Raw genomic sequence first — 17,890 nt, 5'->3', positions numbered from 1 at the left:
AGCCCAAATCTTCAGGAATTTTTCGCTGAGATCCACAGGATTTTGAGCCGAAATTCCCAGGATTTCATCACCAAAAAATGAGGAATTTTTGCCTAAGATTCTCAGGATTTTATAGCCCAAATCCTTAGGAATTTTTCTCTGAGATCCACAGCATTTTGAGCCAAAATTCCCAGGATTCCAATCCCAAATTTCCCATGGGAAATCCCAACAAAACCCAGAATTTTTAGAGCCAAATTGGTGAATTTGTTTGCCATTTTAAAAGCGATTTTTTCAGCGATTTTAATTCCGATTTCCATTCCGATTTCAGCAGCGATTTCAGTTCCTTCTGGGAATTTTTGCCCATAACTTTGGGATACTTTCTCCTAATTTCTTCCCGTTTTTTTTCCCATTTTCCCAGGATTCTGGGCGAGGCCACCACCCCCCTCCTGGCCCTGGCCAGCGACTCGACTCCCGGCAAGCGAATCCGCAAACCTTCCCTGCTCTACGAGGGTTTCGAGAGTCCAACCATGGCTTCTGTTCCTTCCCTGCCCAACCCGCAGCTCAACCCACCTCCTCCCGAGGTTTCCAACCCCAAAAAACCGGGAAGAGTCACCAACCAGCTCCAGTACCTGCAGAAAGTGGTGATGAAAGCGCTTTGGAAGCATCAGTTTGCCTGGCCCTTCAGGCAGCCCGTGGATGCTGTGAAACTGGGCTTGCCGGTGAGTTTTGGAAGGTTTTTGGGGGGATTTTTGGGGGTTGTTTTGGGGTTTTGGTTGGTTTGGTTTATGGGTTAGGTTTTGAGGTATTTTTGGGATTTTTTTTGGGAATTTTTGGGGATTTTTGGGATTTTTTTGGGATTTTTTTGGGAATTTTTGAGAGTTTTTCTGGGGATTTTTTGCAGGTGTTTTTGGGATTTTTGCAGGTTTTTGTGGGATTTTTTGGGGATTTTTTGGGATTTTTTTAAGGGTTTTTTGAAAGTTTTTTGAGGGTTTTTTGAGGGTTTTTTTGATTTTTGGGAGTTTTTTGTGATTTTTTGGGGGGATTTTTGGAGGTTTTTCTGGGATTTTTGGGCCTTTTTTTTGCACGTGTTTTTGGGATTTTTGGGGATTTTTGCAGGTTTTTCTGGGGATTTTTTGAGGTTTTTTGCAATTTTTTGGGGGATTTTTTTGGGATTTTTGCAGGTTTTTTGTGAGATTTTGGGATTTTTTTGGGGATTTTTTTTGATTTTTTGGGGGGATTTTTGGGGGGATTTTTTGGAATTTTGGGGATTTTGGCTTTTTTGGGAATTTTTGGGAGCTTTTTTGCGATTTTTGGGGATTTTTTGGGGGATTTTTGGGATATTTTTTGGGAGTTTTTTTGCAATTTTTTGGGAATTTTTGGGGATTTTTCACTCTGAAAGCATCAGTTCGCTTGGCCCTTCAGGCAGCCCAGGGATGCTGTGAAACTGGGCTTGCCAGTGAGTTTTTGGGGATTTTGGGGTTTGTTTTGGGGTTTGGTTATTTTTGGGATTTTTAGAGGATTTTTTGGGGATTTTTTTGGGTTTTTTGGGGATTTTTGTGATTTTTTTTTGGGATTTTTTTCGGGAATTTTGGGGGTTTTTTTGCAATTTTTTGCGGGGATTTTTGCAGGTTTTTTGTGAGTTTTCTGGGATTTTTTTGAGGGATTTTTGGTAATTTTTTGGGGTTTTTTGGAGGTTTTTCGGCATTTTTTGGGGTTGTTTTGCAGTTTTCTTGCGGGTTTTTTTGGGAGATTTTGGGGGTTTTTTGGAGGTATTTTGTGATTTTTTTTTGAGGATTTTTTGCAGGTTTTTTTGGAGATTTTTTGTTGAGATTTTTGCAGGTTTTTTGTGACTTAGGAGATTTTTTTTAGGTTTTTTGGGGGTTTTTTTTAAGTTTTCTGATTTTTGGGGATTTTTTGGGAGAGTTTTAGAGATTTTTTGGTTGGCTTTTTGCGATTTTCGAGGATTTTCTGCAGATTTTTGGGGATTTTTTGGGGAATTTTCTGGCAGTTTTTTTGCGATTTTTGGGGATTTTTTTGGTGATTTTTGGGATTTTTTTTGCAATTTTTTGGGATTTTTTTGGGGATTTTTCGCTCTGGAAGCATCAGTTCACTTGGCTGTTCAGGCAGCCCAGGGATGAGGTGAAGTTGAGGTTGCCGGTGAGTTTTGGGGGGTTTTTGGGGGGATTTTTGGGGGTTTGGTTGGTTTGGTTTATGGGTTAGGTTTTGAGGTGTTTTTGGGATTTTTTTTGGGAATTTTTGGGGATTTTTGGGATTTTTTTGGGATTTTTTTGGGAATTTTTGAGAGTTTTTCTGGGGATTTTTTGCAGGTGTTTTTGGGATTTTTGCAGGTTTTTGTGGGATTTTTTTTTATTTTTTTAAGGGTTTTTTGAGAGTTTTTTGAGGTTTTTTTTGATTTTTGGGAGGTTTTTGTGATTTTTTGGGGGATTTTTGCAGGTTTTCTGGGATTTTTGGGCCTTTTTTTGCACGTGTTTTTGGGATTTTTAGGGATTTTTGCAGGTTTTTCTGGGATTTTTTGGGGTTTTTTGGGGGATTTTTTTTGATTTTTTGGGGGATTTTTGGGCTTTTTTTGGGAATTTTTTGGGAGCTTTTTTGCGATTTTTGGGAATTTTTTGGGGGAATTTTCTGGGAGTTTTTTTGCAATCTTTGGGGATTTTTTTGGTGATTTTTGGGATATTTTTGGGGAGTTCTTTTGTGATTTTTGGGAATTTTTTGGGGGATTTTTGGGATTTTTTGGGGATTTTTCACTCTGGAAGCATCAGTTTGCATGGCCGTTCAGGCAGCCGGTGGATGCTGTGAAACTGGGCTTGCCGGTGAGTTTTTGGGGGATTTTGGGGTTTGTTTTGGGGGTTCTTTTGAGGTTTTTTGGGGTTCTGTTTGTGGGTTTGGTTGTGAGGTGCTTATAGGATTTTTTTTTTTATTTTTCGGGGTTTTTTAGAGTTTTTCTAGGGATTTTTTGGGGAATTTTTGGAGATTTTTTGGAGGTTTTTTTCGGATTTTTTTGCGATTTTTTAAGGGATTTTTGTAGGTTTTTTGTGAGTTTTTTGTATTTTTTGGGATTTTTTCTGGGATTTTTTGGGGATTTTTTTTGGATTTTTTGGTGATTTTTGGAGGGTTTTTTGGGGATTTTTTTTTTATTTTTTTGGGGATTTTTGGGGATTTTTTTGGGATTTTTTGGGAATTTTTGGGAGTTTTTTTGCGATTTTTGGAGATTTTTTTCTGGATTTTTGGGGAATTTTTTGGGATTTTATGGGAGATTTTTTGCAATTTTTTGGGATTTTTTGCAGATTTTTTGTGATTTTTGGGAATTTTTGGGGGGAATTTTCTGGGAGTTTTTTTGCGATTTTTGGGAGTTTTTTTGCGATCTTTGGGGATTTTTTTGGTGATTTTTGGGATATTTTTTGGGGAGTTTTTTTGCAATTTTTGGGGATTTTTTTGGGGGATTTTTCACTCTGGAAGCATCAGTTCACTTGGCCCTTCAGGTTGCCGGTGAGGTTTGGGGGGATTTGGGAGGTTTAGTTTGAATTTTTGGTTGATTTGGTTTTTGGGTTTGGTTTGGAGTTGTTTTTTCGAATTTTTTGGGATTTTTTGGGGGATTTTCTTGGGTTCTTTGGAGGTTTTTTTTGCAGTTTTTGGAGGTTTTTGGTGGCTTTTTTCTGATTTTTTTTGGGGTTCCTTTGCAATTTTTTTGGGGGGATTTTTGCAGGTTTTTCGTGGTTTTTTGGAGTTTTTCTGGGGATTTTTGGGGATTTTTTGGGGGGATTTTTGGAGGATTTTTGCGGGTTTTTTATGAGTTTTTTGGGGGATTTTTGGTAATTTTTTGTGGTTTTTGGAGGTTTTTCTGGGATTTTTTGGGGTTTTTTTTGCAATTTTTTGGGGGATTTTTATGTTTTTCTGGGATTTTTGGGGTTTTTGCAATTTTTGGGATTTTGCAAGTTTGGTTTTGGGAATTTATTTGGGTTGTTTTGGGGTTTTTTTTGGTGATTTTTTGTGAGGTTTTTTTTTGGATTTTTGGAGATTTTGGGGGAATTTATTGGGGGTTTTTTTGGGGGATTTATTTGTGATATTTCGCGATTTTTTTGCGTTTTTTTTTGCAGGTTTTTTGTGATTTTTTTGGGGATTTTTTGAGGTTTTGGGGGTTTTTTCCTCTATTTTATTTATTTTTCAACTTATTTTTTATTTATTTTTGGAGGTTTTTTATAAAAAGATTTTTTGACTTTTGGGTTTTTGGGGCTTTTTGTATATTTTTGAATATTTTCTCCCTAAAAATTCCCTCCTAACCCTAAATTCTGATTTTTTTTCTTCCAATAAATTCTCTGCTGACCCCAAATTTTCAATATTTTCTCCAAAAAAATCCTTTCCTGACCCCAAAATTTGATTTTTTTCCCCCAAAAAACTCCCAGGAATTCCCTTTTTACTCCAAAAATTCTCCAAAAAACGCCCAAAAATTTTCTCCTGATCCCAAAATTTGATTTTTTTTCTCTCAATAATTCCCTCCTGACCCCAAAATTGTGTTTTTTCTGCCCAAATTTCCAGGATTACCACAAGATCATCAAGCAGCCGATGGACATGGGAACCATCAAACGGAGATTGGAGAATAATTATTACTGGGGAGCAGCTGAGTGCATGCAGGACTTCAACACCATGTTCACCAACTGCTACATCTATAACAAGGTAAAATTAAATATAAAATTTATTGCAATATTAAAAAAATGTTCCTGAAAAAATTCCCAAAAAATCCGATTAAAAATCGCATTAAAATTGAGGAAAAAACCCCAAAAATGTCTCAAAAGGGTTCATCAATTGCTGCATCTGTAACAAGGTAAAATCAAATTAAAAATTAATTGGAATTTTTAAAAAAAAATTCTCCAAAAAATCCGATTAAAAATCGCATTAAAATTGAGGAAAAAACACCAAAAATCCCAAAAAAATCACATTAAAATGAAATAAAAAACCCCAAAAATATCTCAAGATGGTTCACCAATTGTTATATTTATAATAAGGTAAAAACACCAAAAAAATCCCAAAATCCCACAGAAAAAAACCCCAAAAAATTCCCCAAAAAAAAAGCCAAAAAATGCCATTAAAATCCAAGGAAAAAACACCAAAAATGCAAAAAAGATCACATTGAAATGAAAGAAAAAAACCCCAAAATATTTCAAATGGTTCACCAACTATAACAAGGTTCAAACACCAAAAAATTAATTGGAATCTTAAAAAAAAATTCCCAAAAAAATCCGATAAAAAATCGCATTAAAATTGAGGAAAAAACCCCAAAAATCCCCAAAAAATCGCATTGAAATGAAAGAAAATTCTTCAAAAATATCTCAAAATGGTTCACCAATTGTAATATTTACAATAAGGTAAAATCACAAAAAAATCCCAAAATCCCACAGAAGATTCCCAAAAAAAAATTCCCAAAAAAATCCCATTAAAAATCACATTAAAATTGAGGAAAAAACACCAAAAATCCCAAAAAAATCGCATTAAAATGAAAGAAAAAAACCCCAAAAATATCTCAAAATGGTTCACCAACTATAACAAGGTTAAAACACCAAAAAATTAATTGGAATCTTAAAAAAAAAATTCCCCAAAAAATCCTCCAAAAATTCCCAAAAAAATCCGATTAAAAATCGCATTAAAATTGAGGAAAAAACACCAAAAATCCCAAAAAAATCGCATTAAAATGAAAGAAAATTCTTCAAAAATATCTCAAAATGGTTCACCAATTGTTATATTTATAACAAGGTAAAAACACAAAAAAAAATCCCAAAATCCCACAGAGAATTCCCTAAAAAAGTTCCCAAAAAAACCTAAAAAAATCCCATTAAAATCGAAGAAAAAACCCCAAAAATAAACAAAAAAAATCTCATTAAAATCATTATTTCTGGAGAAACTTTTCCTGCAGAAAGTCGATTGAAAAATCCAAAACAATCTGAAAAAATCTCCCAAAAACATTCCTAAAACAAGAAAAAAAAATCCAAAAAACTTTTTAAAAAGAAAAGAAAAAAATAGTTGGAAAATAGTTGAAAATTTTGAAAAAATTGAAAAAAATAGGAAAAATTCTTTTTAAAAATCAAAATTCGAAAAATTTGAAAAATTCAAAAAAATCCCAAAAATCCCCAAAAACTCAAGAAAAATTCCCTAAAAATTGGTAAAATTTCCATTAAATATCTTATTAAAGTAAAAAAATCCTCAGAAAAGTCCTTAAAATTAAAAAAACCTTAAAAAATCTGCGCTGGGATGGGAAAAAAATCCCCAAAAATCAAAAAAAAAATCGCCATAAAATGAAAAAAAATCCTAAAAATCATTAAAATTTCTCCTAAAATATTTTAAAATAGGAAAAAATACCAAAAAAAATTATTAGGAAAAAAAAAAGTCGTAAAATAGTTGAGAAATTCAAAAAAATCTAAAAAAAATCGCAAAAAATACGAAAATTCAAAAAATCTGAAAATCCAAAAAAATTCCAAAATCCCTAAAAATCCCAAAAAATCCCAAAAATCCCAAAAAATTCCCATTATTTTCTGGAATTCTCAGCCCACGGATGACATCGTGCTGATGGCTCAGAGCCTGGAGAAAAAAACCTGAAAAAAACTCAGAAAAAAATCCTAAAAAAATTACGAAAAAACCCAAAAAATCCCAAAATATTTCTCAAAAATCTTCGTAAAATAAGAAAAAAAATCCCCAAAAATCCTCCTAAAAATCCCAAAACAAACTCTTACAAAGTACAAAACGATTGTCAAAATATTGGAAAAAATTGGAAAAAAAATCGAAAAAAATCCCAAAGATAGTCCTAAAATAAGAAAAAAAATCGGGGAAAAAACCTCTTAAAAAGGAAAAAAAATAGTTGGAAAATAATTGAAAAATTGGAAAAAAAAATTAAAAAATAAGGGAAAAATTGAAAAAATCCGAAAAAATTGAAAAATCGGAAAAAATTTAAAAATCAAAAAATCGAAAATTGCAAAAATCCCAAAAATTCCAAAATATCCCCAATAATTCCCATTTTTTTCTGGAACTTTCCAGCCCACAGATGACATCGTGCTGATGGCTCAGACCCTGGAGAAACTCTTCCTGCAGAAAGTCGCTCAGATGCCTAAATTTGAAAAAAATAGGAAAAAATTGGAAAAAATAGCAAAAAACCTGAAAAAAATCCCAAAAAATCCTCCTAAAATTCCAAAATAAAATCCCCAAAAATCCTTATTAAAAAACTTTCAGAAGGTAAAGAAAAAAGACAGTTGAAAAATCAAAAAAATTGGAAAAAATAAGAAAATTCTTAAAAAATTTGTAAAAAATTCAAAAAAATACCAAAAAATTCAAAAAAAAATTGCAAAAAAATTTCCAAAAAATCCCTAAAAATTCCCATTTTTTTCTGGAATTCTCAGCCCACGGATGACATCGTGCTGATGGCTCAGAGCCTGGAGAAACTCTTCCTGCAGAAAGTTGATCAAAAATCCAAAACAATCAGAAAAAAATCTCCCAAAAACATTCCTAAAATAAGAAAAAAAAATTCCAAAAAATTTTTACAAAAGAACAGAAAAAGTTGGAAAATAGTTGAAAATTTTGAAAAAATTTGGAAAAAAAATAGGAAAAATTCTTTTAAAAAATCGAAAAAAATTTGAAAAAAATCGAAAAAAATTCGAAAAAAATTCAAAAAAAATCCCCAAAAAATCCCCCAAAAAATCCCCAAAAACTCAAGAAAATTCCCCTAAAAAAATTGGTAAAATTTCCATTAAATATCCTATTAAAATAAAAAAAAAATCCTCAGAAATCTCCTTAAAATAAAAAAAAATTTGCGCTGGGATGGAAAAAAATCCCCAAAAATCAAAAAAAAAAATCACCATAAAATGAAAATAAAATCCTAAAAATCATTAAAATTTCTCCTAAAATATTTTAAAATAGGAAAAAAAACCCAAATAAAATTCTTAGAAAAAAAGTTGAAAAATAGTTGAAAAATTGAAAAAAATTCGTAAAAAATTCGTAAAAAATTCGTAAAAAATTCAAAAAAATTTAAAAAAAATTGCAAAAAATCCCCAAAAATTTTGCAAAAAATCCCTAAAAATTCCCATTTTTTTCTGGAATTCTCAGCCCACGGATGACATCGTGCTGATGGCTCAGAGCCTGGAGAAACTCTTCCTGCAGAAAGTGGCTCAGCTGCCTAAATTTGAAAAAAATAGAAAAAAATTGGAAAAAAATAGAAAAAAATTGGAAAAAAATAGAAAAAAAATTGGAAAAAATAGCAAAAAACCTTAAAAAGTCCCAAAAAATCCTCCTAAAATTCCAAAATAAAATCCCCAAAAATCCTTATTAAAAAACTTTCAGAAGGTAAAGAAAAAAACAGTTGAAAAATCGAAAAAAATACAAAAAAATTTTTTAAAAAATCGCAAAATCTCCCAAAACATTCCTAAAATAAGAAAAAAATTCGAAAAAGTTTTAAAAAGAAAAAAGAAAAAACGTTGGAAAATAGTTGAAAATTAAAAATTCGAAAAAAATAGTTGAAAATTCTTTTAAAAAAATCGAAAAAATTGAAAAAATTCGAAAAAAAATCGAAAAAAATTCGAAAAAAATCGAAAAAAAATCGAAAAAAATTCCAAAAAAATCCCAAAAAAATCCCAAAAAATCCCCAAAAATCCTAATTATTTTCTGGAATTCTCAGCCCACAGATGACATCGTGCTGATGGCTCAGACCCTGGAGAAACTCTTCCTGCAGAAAGTGGCTCAGATGCCTCCCGAGGAACAGGAAATTTTGGTTTCTGTGGCCAAAAACAGCCACAAGAAAGGAGCTTCCCGAGCTGCAGGTGGGGAAAAAATGGGAATTTGGGGAAAAATGGGGAAAGTTGGGGAAAATTTGGGGAAAGTTGGGGAGCATTGGAGAGAATTCAGGGAAAAAATGGAGAAAAATTGGGGAAAAAATGGAGAAAAATAGGGAAAAATTGGGGAAAAAATGGGAGAAAACTGGAGGAAATTCGGAATAAAAATGGGGAAAAATTGGAGAGAATTTGGGGAAAAAATGGGAAATATTGGAGAGAATTTGGGGTTTGGGGTTGGGAGAAATGGGGAAAAATTGGGGAAAAATGGGAAATATTGGAGAGAATTTGGGGTTGGAAAAATGGGAAAAATTTGAGAGAATTTGGGGAAAAAATTAGGGGAAAATTTGGGAAAAAAAAGGGGGAAAATTGGGAAAAATTATTTGTGAAAAAATGGGGAAAATTGGGGAAAAATGGGAAAAATTTGGAGAAAAAATGGAGAAAAATTGGGGGAAAATTGCAGAAAAAATGGAGAAAAATTGGGGGAAAATTGGGGAGAAATTGAGGAAAATTATGGGAAAATTTGGGGAGAATTTGGGGAAAAATTGGGAAAAATTGGGGAGAATGGGAAATATTGGGAGAATTCGGGAAAAATGGGAAAAATTGGGGGGAAAACGGAGAAATTTGAGAAAAATTGGGGGAGAATTGGGGAAAAATTGGGAAAAATTGAGGAAAATTGGGAAATTTTGGGGGAAATTGGGGAGAAATGGGGAAAATTGGAGGAAAAAATAGGGAAAATTGGAAGAAATGGGGAAAAATTTGGGATAAATTGGGGAAAAATTGGAAAAATTTGACAGAATTGGGAGAAATTGAGAAAAATGGGGGACGAATTGGGGAAAAACTGAGAGAATTTGGGAAAAAATGGGGAAAATTGGAGAGAATTTGGGGTTTGGGGTCGGAAAAATGGGAAAAATTTGAGAGGATTTGGGAAAATTTTGAGAGGATTTGGGGAAAAATAGAGGGAAAAATGGGGAAAAATTGGGAAAAATTGAGGAAAATTGAGGAAATTTTGGGGGAAATTGGGGAGAAATTGAGAAAAATTGGGGGAAAATGGGAAAAATGGAAGAAATAGGGAAAAATTGGGAAAAGTTGGGAGAAGTTTGGGGAAAAAATGGAGAAAAATTAGGGAAATATTGGGGGGAAATTGGGGAAAAAATGGGAGAAAATGGGGAAAAAATGGGAGAAAAATGGGGAAAATTGGGAGAATTTGGGGTTTCAGGTTGGAAAAATGGGGAAAATTTGGGGAAAAACGGAGAAAAATGGGGGGAAATTGCAGAAAAAATGGAGAAAAATTGGAGGAAATTCAGAAAAAAAATGGGGGAAAATTGGGAAAAAATGGGAAAAATTTGAGAGAATTTGGGGGAAAATTGGGGGAAAATTGGGAAAAATTTGGGGAAAATTTGAGAGAAATTGGGGAGAAAATGGAGAAAAATTGGGGGAAATCGGGAAAAAATCAGGGAAAATGGGGAAAAATTTAGGGAAAAAAACAGAGAAAAATTGGGGAAAAATTGAGAAAAATTCGGGGAAAAATTGGAGAAAAATTGCAGAAATAGGGAAAAATTGGGGAAAATTGGGAGAATGTTGGGGAAAAATGGAGAAAAATTAGGGAAATATTGGGAAATTGGGGAAAAAATGGGAGAAAATGGGGAAAAAATTGGGGAAAAATGGGGAAAAATGGGAGAATTTGGGGTTTGGGGTTGAAAAATGGGAATTTTGTGGGTTTTTTGGGTGTAAAATTCGATTTTTTGGGGTGTAAAATTTGGTTTTTTCAGGGTTTTTTCGTGTATTTTGGGTGTTCACATCTGGATTTGGAGGTTTGGGAATGTGTGGATCAAAAAAAATGGGGAAAAACATCTGGATTTGGCGATTTTGGGGCCAAAAATGGGAATTTTGTGGGTTTTTGGGTGTAAAATTCGATTTTTTTGGGTGTAAAATCTGTTTTTTTCGTGTTTTTTGGGTGTTCACATCTGGATTTGGAGGTTTGGGAATTTTGGGATCAAAAAAAATCGGGAAAAACATCCAAATTCGGGGTTTGGGGGCAAAAATGGGAATTTTGGGTGTCAAAAATTTCGATTTTTCAGGAATTTTTCGTCCTTTTGGAATTCCCAAATTTTTTTTCCAGGTTTTTTTGGGTTTCCTAATTCCTTTTTCCAGATTTTTTAATATCCTTTAAGGATCCCCAAATCGATTTTTCCAGGTTTTTTTGGGATTCCATTTCCAAATCCCAAAAGATTTAAATTTTTTCTCTTTTTTCTAACTCTCCCTGTGAGATTTCTAGAATCTCATCTCTAATCCCATGGAATTTCCAGCTTTTCTCATGGAATTTTTGGATTTTTTCATAGAATTTCCACATTTTTTTTCTCCATCCTGTAATTCCATGAAATTTTTAGATTTTTTCACAGAATTTTTTGGTTTTCTCACAGAATATTTAGGTTTTTTCACCGAATTTTCAGGTTTTTCTGTCGAATATTTAGTTTTTTTCCACCAAATATTTAGGTTTTTCCACCAAATATTTAGGTTTTCCCACCAAATATTTACCTTTTTTCACCAAATATTCAGTTTTTTCCACCAAATATTCAAGTTTTTCACCAAATATTTAGTTTTTTTCATCAAATATTTAGGTTTTTCCACCAAATATTTAGGTTTTTCCACCAAATATTCAAGTTTTTCACCAAATATTTAGTTTTTTTCGTCAAATTTTCAGGTTTTTCTGCCGAATATTTTGGTTTTTCCACCAAATATTTAGGTTTTTTCGTCGAATATTTAGGTTTTTCCACCAAATATTCAGGTTTTCCCACCAAATATTTAGGTTTTTCCACCAAATATTTAGGTTTTTTCGCCAAATTTTCAGGTTTTTCCACCAAATATTTAGTTTTTTTCATCGAATATTTAGATTTTCCCACCAAATATTCAGGTTTTTTCGCTGTATTTTCAGGTTTTTTTGTCGAATATTTAGGTTTTTCCACCAAATATTTATGTTTTTCCACCAAATATTCAGTTTTTCCCACTGAATATTTAGGTTTTTCCACCAAATTTTCAGGTTTTTCCACCAAATATTGAGGTTTTTCCACCAAATATTTAGGTTTTTTTGCCGAATTTTCAGGTTTTTTCACCAAATGTTTAGGTTTTTTCACCGAATATTGAGGTTTTTCCACCAAATATTTAGGTTTTTCCACCAAATTTTCAGGTTTTTCCACCAAATATTTAGGTTTTTTTGCCGAATTTTCAGGTTTTTCCACCAAATATTTAGATTTTTTCGCCGAATTTTCGGGTTTTTCACCAAGTATTTAGGTTTTTCCACTGAATTTTCAGGTTTTTCCACTGAATTTTCAGGTTTTTCCACAAAATATTTAGGTTTTTCCACCAAATATTCAGGTTTTTCCACCAAATATTTAGTTTTTTTCGCCAAATATTCAGGTTTTTCCACTGAATATTTAGCTTTTTTTGGCCAAGTTTTCAGGTTTTTTCACTAAATATTTAGGTTTTCTCACCGGATTTTCAGGTTTTTTGTATTTCCAACCTCTAAATCCCAAAAACTAATGGAATTTTCTCCTTTTCGCAGCTCTCCTGGCCAGCCTGCCCAGCTCCCCCCTGGCCCAGCAGCTCCCTGCTCTCTCCTCTCATCCCATAGAATTTTTAGGGTTTTTTGCCAAATTTTTAGGGTTTTTTGCAGAATTTTCAGGTTTTTTCCCAGAATTTTCAGGTATTTTCCCAGAATAATTTTCAGGTTTTTTCACCAAATTTTTTATGTTTTCTCATAGAATTTTCAGGTTTTCTCGTGGAATTTCTACATTTATTGTATTTCCAACTCCTAATTTAGTGGAATTTTCACGTTTTTTCATCGAAATTTCGCATTTTTTCACTGAATGTTTCGGTTTTTCCACCAAATATTTAGTTTTTTTCACAGAATTTTTAGGTTTTTTGACAGAATTTTTAGGGTTTTTTGTGGAGTTTTCAGGTTTTTTTCACCAAATTTTCACATTTTTCCACCGAATTTTCAGGTTTTTTCACCGAATATTCACATTTTCTCTCTCTTACAACTTCTAATTCCCAAAAATTAATTATTTTTTTTCTCTTTTTCGCAGCTCTCCTGGCCAGCCTGCCCAGCTCCCCCCTGGCCCAGCAGCTCCCTGCTCTCTCCTCTCATCCCATAGAATTTTTAGGTTTTTTCATAGAATTTTTAGGGTTTTTTGCCAAATTTTTAGATTTTTTCCCCAGAAGTTTTAGGTTTTTTCACAGAATTTTTAGGGGTTTTTGTGGAATTTTCAGGTTTTTTCCCAGAATTTTCAGGTTTTTTCTCAGAATTTTCAGGTATTTTCACAGAATTTTCAGATTTTCTCACAGAACTTTCACTTTTTCTCACAGAATTTTCAGGTTTTTTTCATCGAAATTTCATGTTTTTTCACCAAATTTTCAGTTTTTTTCACCGAATTTTCACGTTTTTCCACCGAATTTTCAGGTTTTTCCGCCGAATATTTAGGGTTTTTTTGCCGAATTTTCAGGTTTTTCCACTGAATATTCAGGTTTTCCCACCAAATATTTAGTTTTTTTCACTGAATTTTCACGTTTTTCTACCAAATATTCAGATTTTTCCACCAAATATTTAGGTTTTTCCACCAAATGTTTAGGTTTTTTCACCGAATATTTAGTTTTTTTCACCGAATTTTCAGGTTTTTCCGCCAAATATTTAGGGTTTTTTTGCCGAATTTTCAGGTTTTTCCACCAAATATTTAGGTTTTTTGCCGAATTTTCAGGTTTTTTCACCAAATATTTAGGTTTTTTCACCAAATTTTCACATTTTTTTCACCGAATTTTCAGGTTTTTCCACCAAATTTTCACATTTTTTCACTGAATTTTCAGATTTTCTCCTGGAATTTTCAGGTTTCTTGTATTTCCTCATTCCCAATCCCAAAAATTAATTATTATTTCTCCTTTTTCGCAGCTCTCCTGGCCAGCCTGCCCAGCTCCCCCCTGGCCCAGCAGGTCCCCGCCGTCTCCTCCGTCTCTCAACCCTCGGGATTCCCCGAACTGCCCACGAGCACCATCCTCCCTCTGCCCCACCCTGGGGTCATCTCCTCGCCCCTGCTGAAGCCTCTGCACCCCAACATTCCCGGGAGTCACCCCGCAATTCCCGGGAATAATCCTAATAATAATCCTAATAACAATAATGGGAATAATCCCAATAATTCGGGGAGCAGCGTCAGTTCGGCCGTGCTGCCGGCGCCCAGCCAGCCCGTGGCTAAGGTGAGGTTTTTGGGGGGTTTTGGGGGTTTTGGAAATTTTGGGGATTTGGGAGATTTGGGAGTTTGGTGAATTTTAGGGGGAGATGGGGGAGATTTGGGGGATTTTGAAATTTTGGGGTTTTAGGAGGATTTTTGGGGGATTTGGGGAATTTTGGGGGTTTTAGGGTTTGAGGTTTGGAGGGGTTTTGGGGAATTGGGGTTTTGAGGGAATTTTGGGGTTTGGGGGTTTTAGGGGGATTTGGGGGATTTTGGGGTTTTGGGGGGAGGTTTTTTTGGGTTTTGGGGTTTTTTGGGGAGTTTTGGGATTTTAGGTTTTGGGATTTGGGGGATTTGGGTGTTTTTTAGGGGATTTTTGGGTTTTGGGGTTTTTGGGGGTTTTGGGGATTTGGGGGTTTTGGGGTGAGTGGAATTTTTGGGATTTTTGGGGGAGGAGATTGGGGCGATTTTGGGGGGTTTTGGGGGTTTTGGGATTTTTTGGTGGGTTTTGGAGTTTTGGGGTTTTGGGGGGTTTTGAGGGATTTTGGGGATTTTGGGGTTTTTGGGGTTTTAGGGGATTTGGGGGATTTTTGGGGTTTTTGGGGGATTTGGGTAAATTTTGGGGTTTTGGGAAATTTTGGGTTTTTGGGGGATTGGGGGATTTTTAGGGGATTTTTGGGGTTTTGGGAGAATTTTGGGATTTTGGGGTTTTAGGGTTTTGGAGTTTGGGGGTTTTGGGGGAGTTTTGGGTTTTGGGGGATTTTGGGGTTTTGGGGGTTTTACAGGGGTTTGTGAGATCTTTTTATTTTTGGGGGAGATTTTGGGGGTTTTGGGAAGTTTGGGGCAGGTTTAGGATTTTGGGGTGATTTGGGAGGGTTTGGAATATTTGGGGTTTTTAAGGAATTTTTGGGGATTTTTTGGGGGGATTTGCAAGATTTTTTTTGATTTTTGCAGTGGATTTTGGAGATTTTTTGGGGGAGATTTGGGGGATTTTTGGGGACTTTTTGGGATATTTGGGCTGATTTGGAGAGGATTTGTGGAGTTTTTGGGGGAGTTTTGGGGACTTTTGGAGAGGATTTTGGAGATTTTAGGAATTTTGGGGGAAATTTTGGGAATTTTAGGGTAATTTGGGGTCCTGGAATGGGAGTTTTGGCTCCTGGAATGAGATTTAGGATCTAGAAATGGGATTTTGGGTCAAGAAATGGGAATTTAGATCCGAAAATGGGATTTTTGGGGTCCTGGATTGGGATTTTTGGGTCTTGGAATGGGAATTTTGAGTGCCAGAATTGGGATTCAGGGATGGAATTTTGGGGTCCTGGATTGGAATTTAATATCTAGAAATGGAATTTAGGATCCTGGAATAGAATTTAGGGTTTTGAAATGGAATTTGGGGTCTTGAAATGGGATTTCTGGGTTTCAGAATGGAATTTTCAGTGCCAGAATTTGCATTTTTGGACAGAATTTGGGTCTTGAAATGAAACTTAGGATCCCAAAATCAACTCCAAATTTTCAGGACTTATTTAACCCTTCAAAACAAGAAATCCTATTGAATTTCTGCTCAAAATCCCTAATTTTTCCCCCAGAAAATTCCCACCAGCACCATCATCGTGGGTGGATTGGGATTTTGGGGTCCTGAAATGGGAATTTTGGGTCCTGAAATGGGAATTTTGGGTCCTGAAATGGGAATTTTGGGTCCTAAAATGGGAATTTTGGAATGGGATTTGGGGTTTAGGGATGAGATTTAGGATCTAGCAATGGGATTTAGGGTCTCAGAATGGGATTTTTGGGTCTTGGAATGGGAATTTTGGGTGCCAGAATTGGGATTTAGGGATGGAATTTTGGGTCTTGGAATGGAATTTTGGGTCCTAAAATGGGAATTTAGATCCCAAAATGGGATTTAGGGTCCTGGAATAAGATTGAGGATGTTTGGAATGGAATTTTTGGCTGAAATTTTGGGTCCTGGAATAGAATTTAGGATCCAAAAATGGAATTTAGGGTCTTGGAATGGGATTTTCAGTGCCAGAATTGGGATTTAGGGATGGAATTTTGACTCCTGGAATGAGATTTAGGATCCAGAAATGGGATTTGGGGTCAAGAAATGGGAATTTAGATCCGAAAATGGGATTTGGGGTCCTGGATTGGGAATTTTGGGTCTTGGAATGCAATTTTGGGTGCCAGAATTGGGATTTAGGGATGAAATTTTGGGATCCTGGATTGGAATTTAATATCTAGAAATGGAATTTAGGATCCTGGAATAGAATTTAGGGTTTTGAAATGGAATTTGGGGTCTTGAAATGGGAATTTAGGGTCTCGGAATGGGAATTTTGAATGCTGGAATTTGCATTTTTTAATTGAATTTGGGTCTTGAAATGAAACTTAGGATCCTAAAATTTCCTCCAAATTTTCAGGACTTATTTAACCCTTCAGAACAAGAAATCCTATTGAATTTTTACTCAAAATCCCTAATTTTTCCCCCAGAAAATTCCCACCAGCACCATCATCGTGGGTGGATTGGGATTTTGGGGTCCTGAAATGGCAATTTTGGGTCCTAAAATGGGAATTTTGGGTCCTGAAATGGGAATTTTGGGTCCTAAAGTGGGAATTTTGGAATGGGATTTGGGGTGTAGGAATGAGATTTAGGATCTAGAAATGGGATTTAGGGTCTTGGAATGGGAATTTTGGGTTTTGGATTGGAATTTAGGATCTAGAAATAGAATTTATGGTCTTGGAATGGGAATTTTGGAATGGGATTTGGGGTTTAGGAATGAAATTTAGGATCTAAAAATGGGATTTAGGGTCTTGGAATAGGATTTAGGGTTTTGGATTGGAATTTCAAGTGCCAGAATTGGGATTTAGGGATGGAATTTTGGATCTAGAAATGGGATTTTGGGTCCTAAAATGGGAATTTGGATCCCAAAATGGGATTTAGGGTCCTGGAATGAGATTCAGGGTGTTAGGAATGAAATTTCAGGGTGGAATTTTGGGTTTCGCAATGGAATTTTTCGCACGAAATTTAGGGTTTTGCGATGGAATTTTGGCTCCTAGAATGGGATTTGGGGTTTAGGAATGAAATTTAGGATCTGGAAATGGAATTTAGGGTCTCGGAATGGGATTTTTGGGTCTCGGAAGGGGAATTTTGAGTGCCAGAATGGGGATTCAGGGATGGAATTTTGGATCTAGAAATGGCATTTAGGGTCCTAAAATGGGAATTTAGATCCCAAAATGGGATTTAGGGTCCTGGAATGAGATTTAGGATGTTTGGAGTGGAATTTTTGGCTGAAATTTTGGGTCCTGGAATAGAATTTAGGATCCAAAAATGGAATTTAGGGTCCTGGAATGGGATTTTCAGTGCCAGAATTGGGATTTAGGGATGGAATTTTGACTCCTGGAGTGAGATTTAGGATCTAGAAATGGGATTTGGGGTCAAGAAATGGGAATTTAGATCCGAAAATGGGATTTGGGGTCCTGGATTGGGATTTTGGGTCTTGGAATGGAATTTTGGGTGTCAGAATTGGGATTTAGGGATGGAATTTTGGGATCCTGGATTGGAATTGAATATCTAGAAATGGAATTTAGGATCCTGGAATAGAATTTAGGGTTTTGAAATGGAATTTGGGGTCTTGAAATGGGAATTTAGGGTGTCGGAATAGAATTTTTAATGCCAGAATTGGGATTTTTTTACTAGAATTTGGGTCTTGAAATGAAATTTAGGATCCCAAAATCAACTCCAACTTTTCAGGACTTATTTAACCCTTCAAAACAAGAAATCCTATTGAATTTCTACTCAAAATCCCTAATTTTTCCCCCAGATAATTCCCACCAGCACCATCATCGTGGGTGGATTGGGATTTTGGGGTCCTGAAATGGGAA

At 34.9% G+C, this 17,890-nt stretch overlaps 1 protein-coding gene across 1 annotated transcript in view; it reads left to right on the top strand.

Moving 5' to 3' along the window:
- Positions 1-263: 263 nt before the first annotated feature.
- BRD2 (bromodomain containing 2) overlaps positions 264-17,890 on the top strand; it is a gene marked incomplete at its 3' end in the record, with an annotated part of 31,779 nt that continues 14,152 nt past the window's right edge. Inside the window, exons 1-4 of the mRNA XM_085047163.1 lie at positions 264-698; positions 4,534-4,671; positions 8,651-8,792; positions 13,744-14,045. Of these exons, the coding sequence (XP_084903289.1) occupies positions 507-698; positions 4,534-4,671; positions 8,651-8,792; positions 13,744-14,045 (774 nt within the window). The remainder of the gene's footprint in view (positions 699-4,533; positions 4,672-8,650; positions 8,793-13,743; positions 14,046-17,890) is intronic.

The sequence above is a fragment of the Lichenostomus cassidix genome, unplaced genomic scaffold, assembly GCF_008360975.1.
Source record: "Lichenostomus cassidix isolate B80296 unplaced genomic scaffold, HeHo_3.0 HiC_scaffold_33, whole genome shotgun sequence".
Taxonomy (NCBI): Eukaryota; Metazoa; Chordata; class Aves; order Passeriformes; family Meliphagidae; genus Lichenostomus; species Lichenostomus cassidix.
This window is presented reverse-complemented; position numbering and strand designations above follow the sequence as displayed.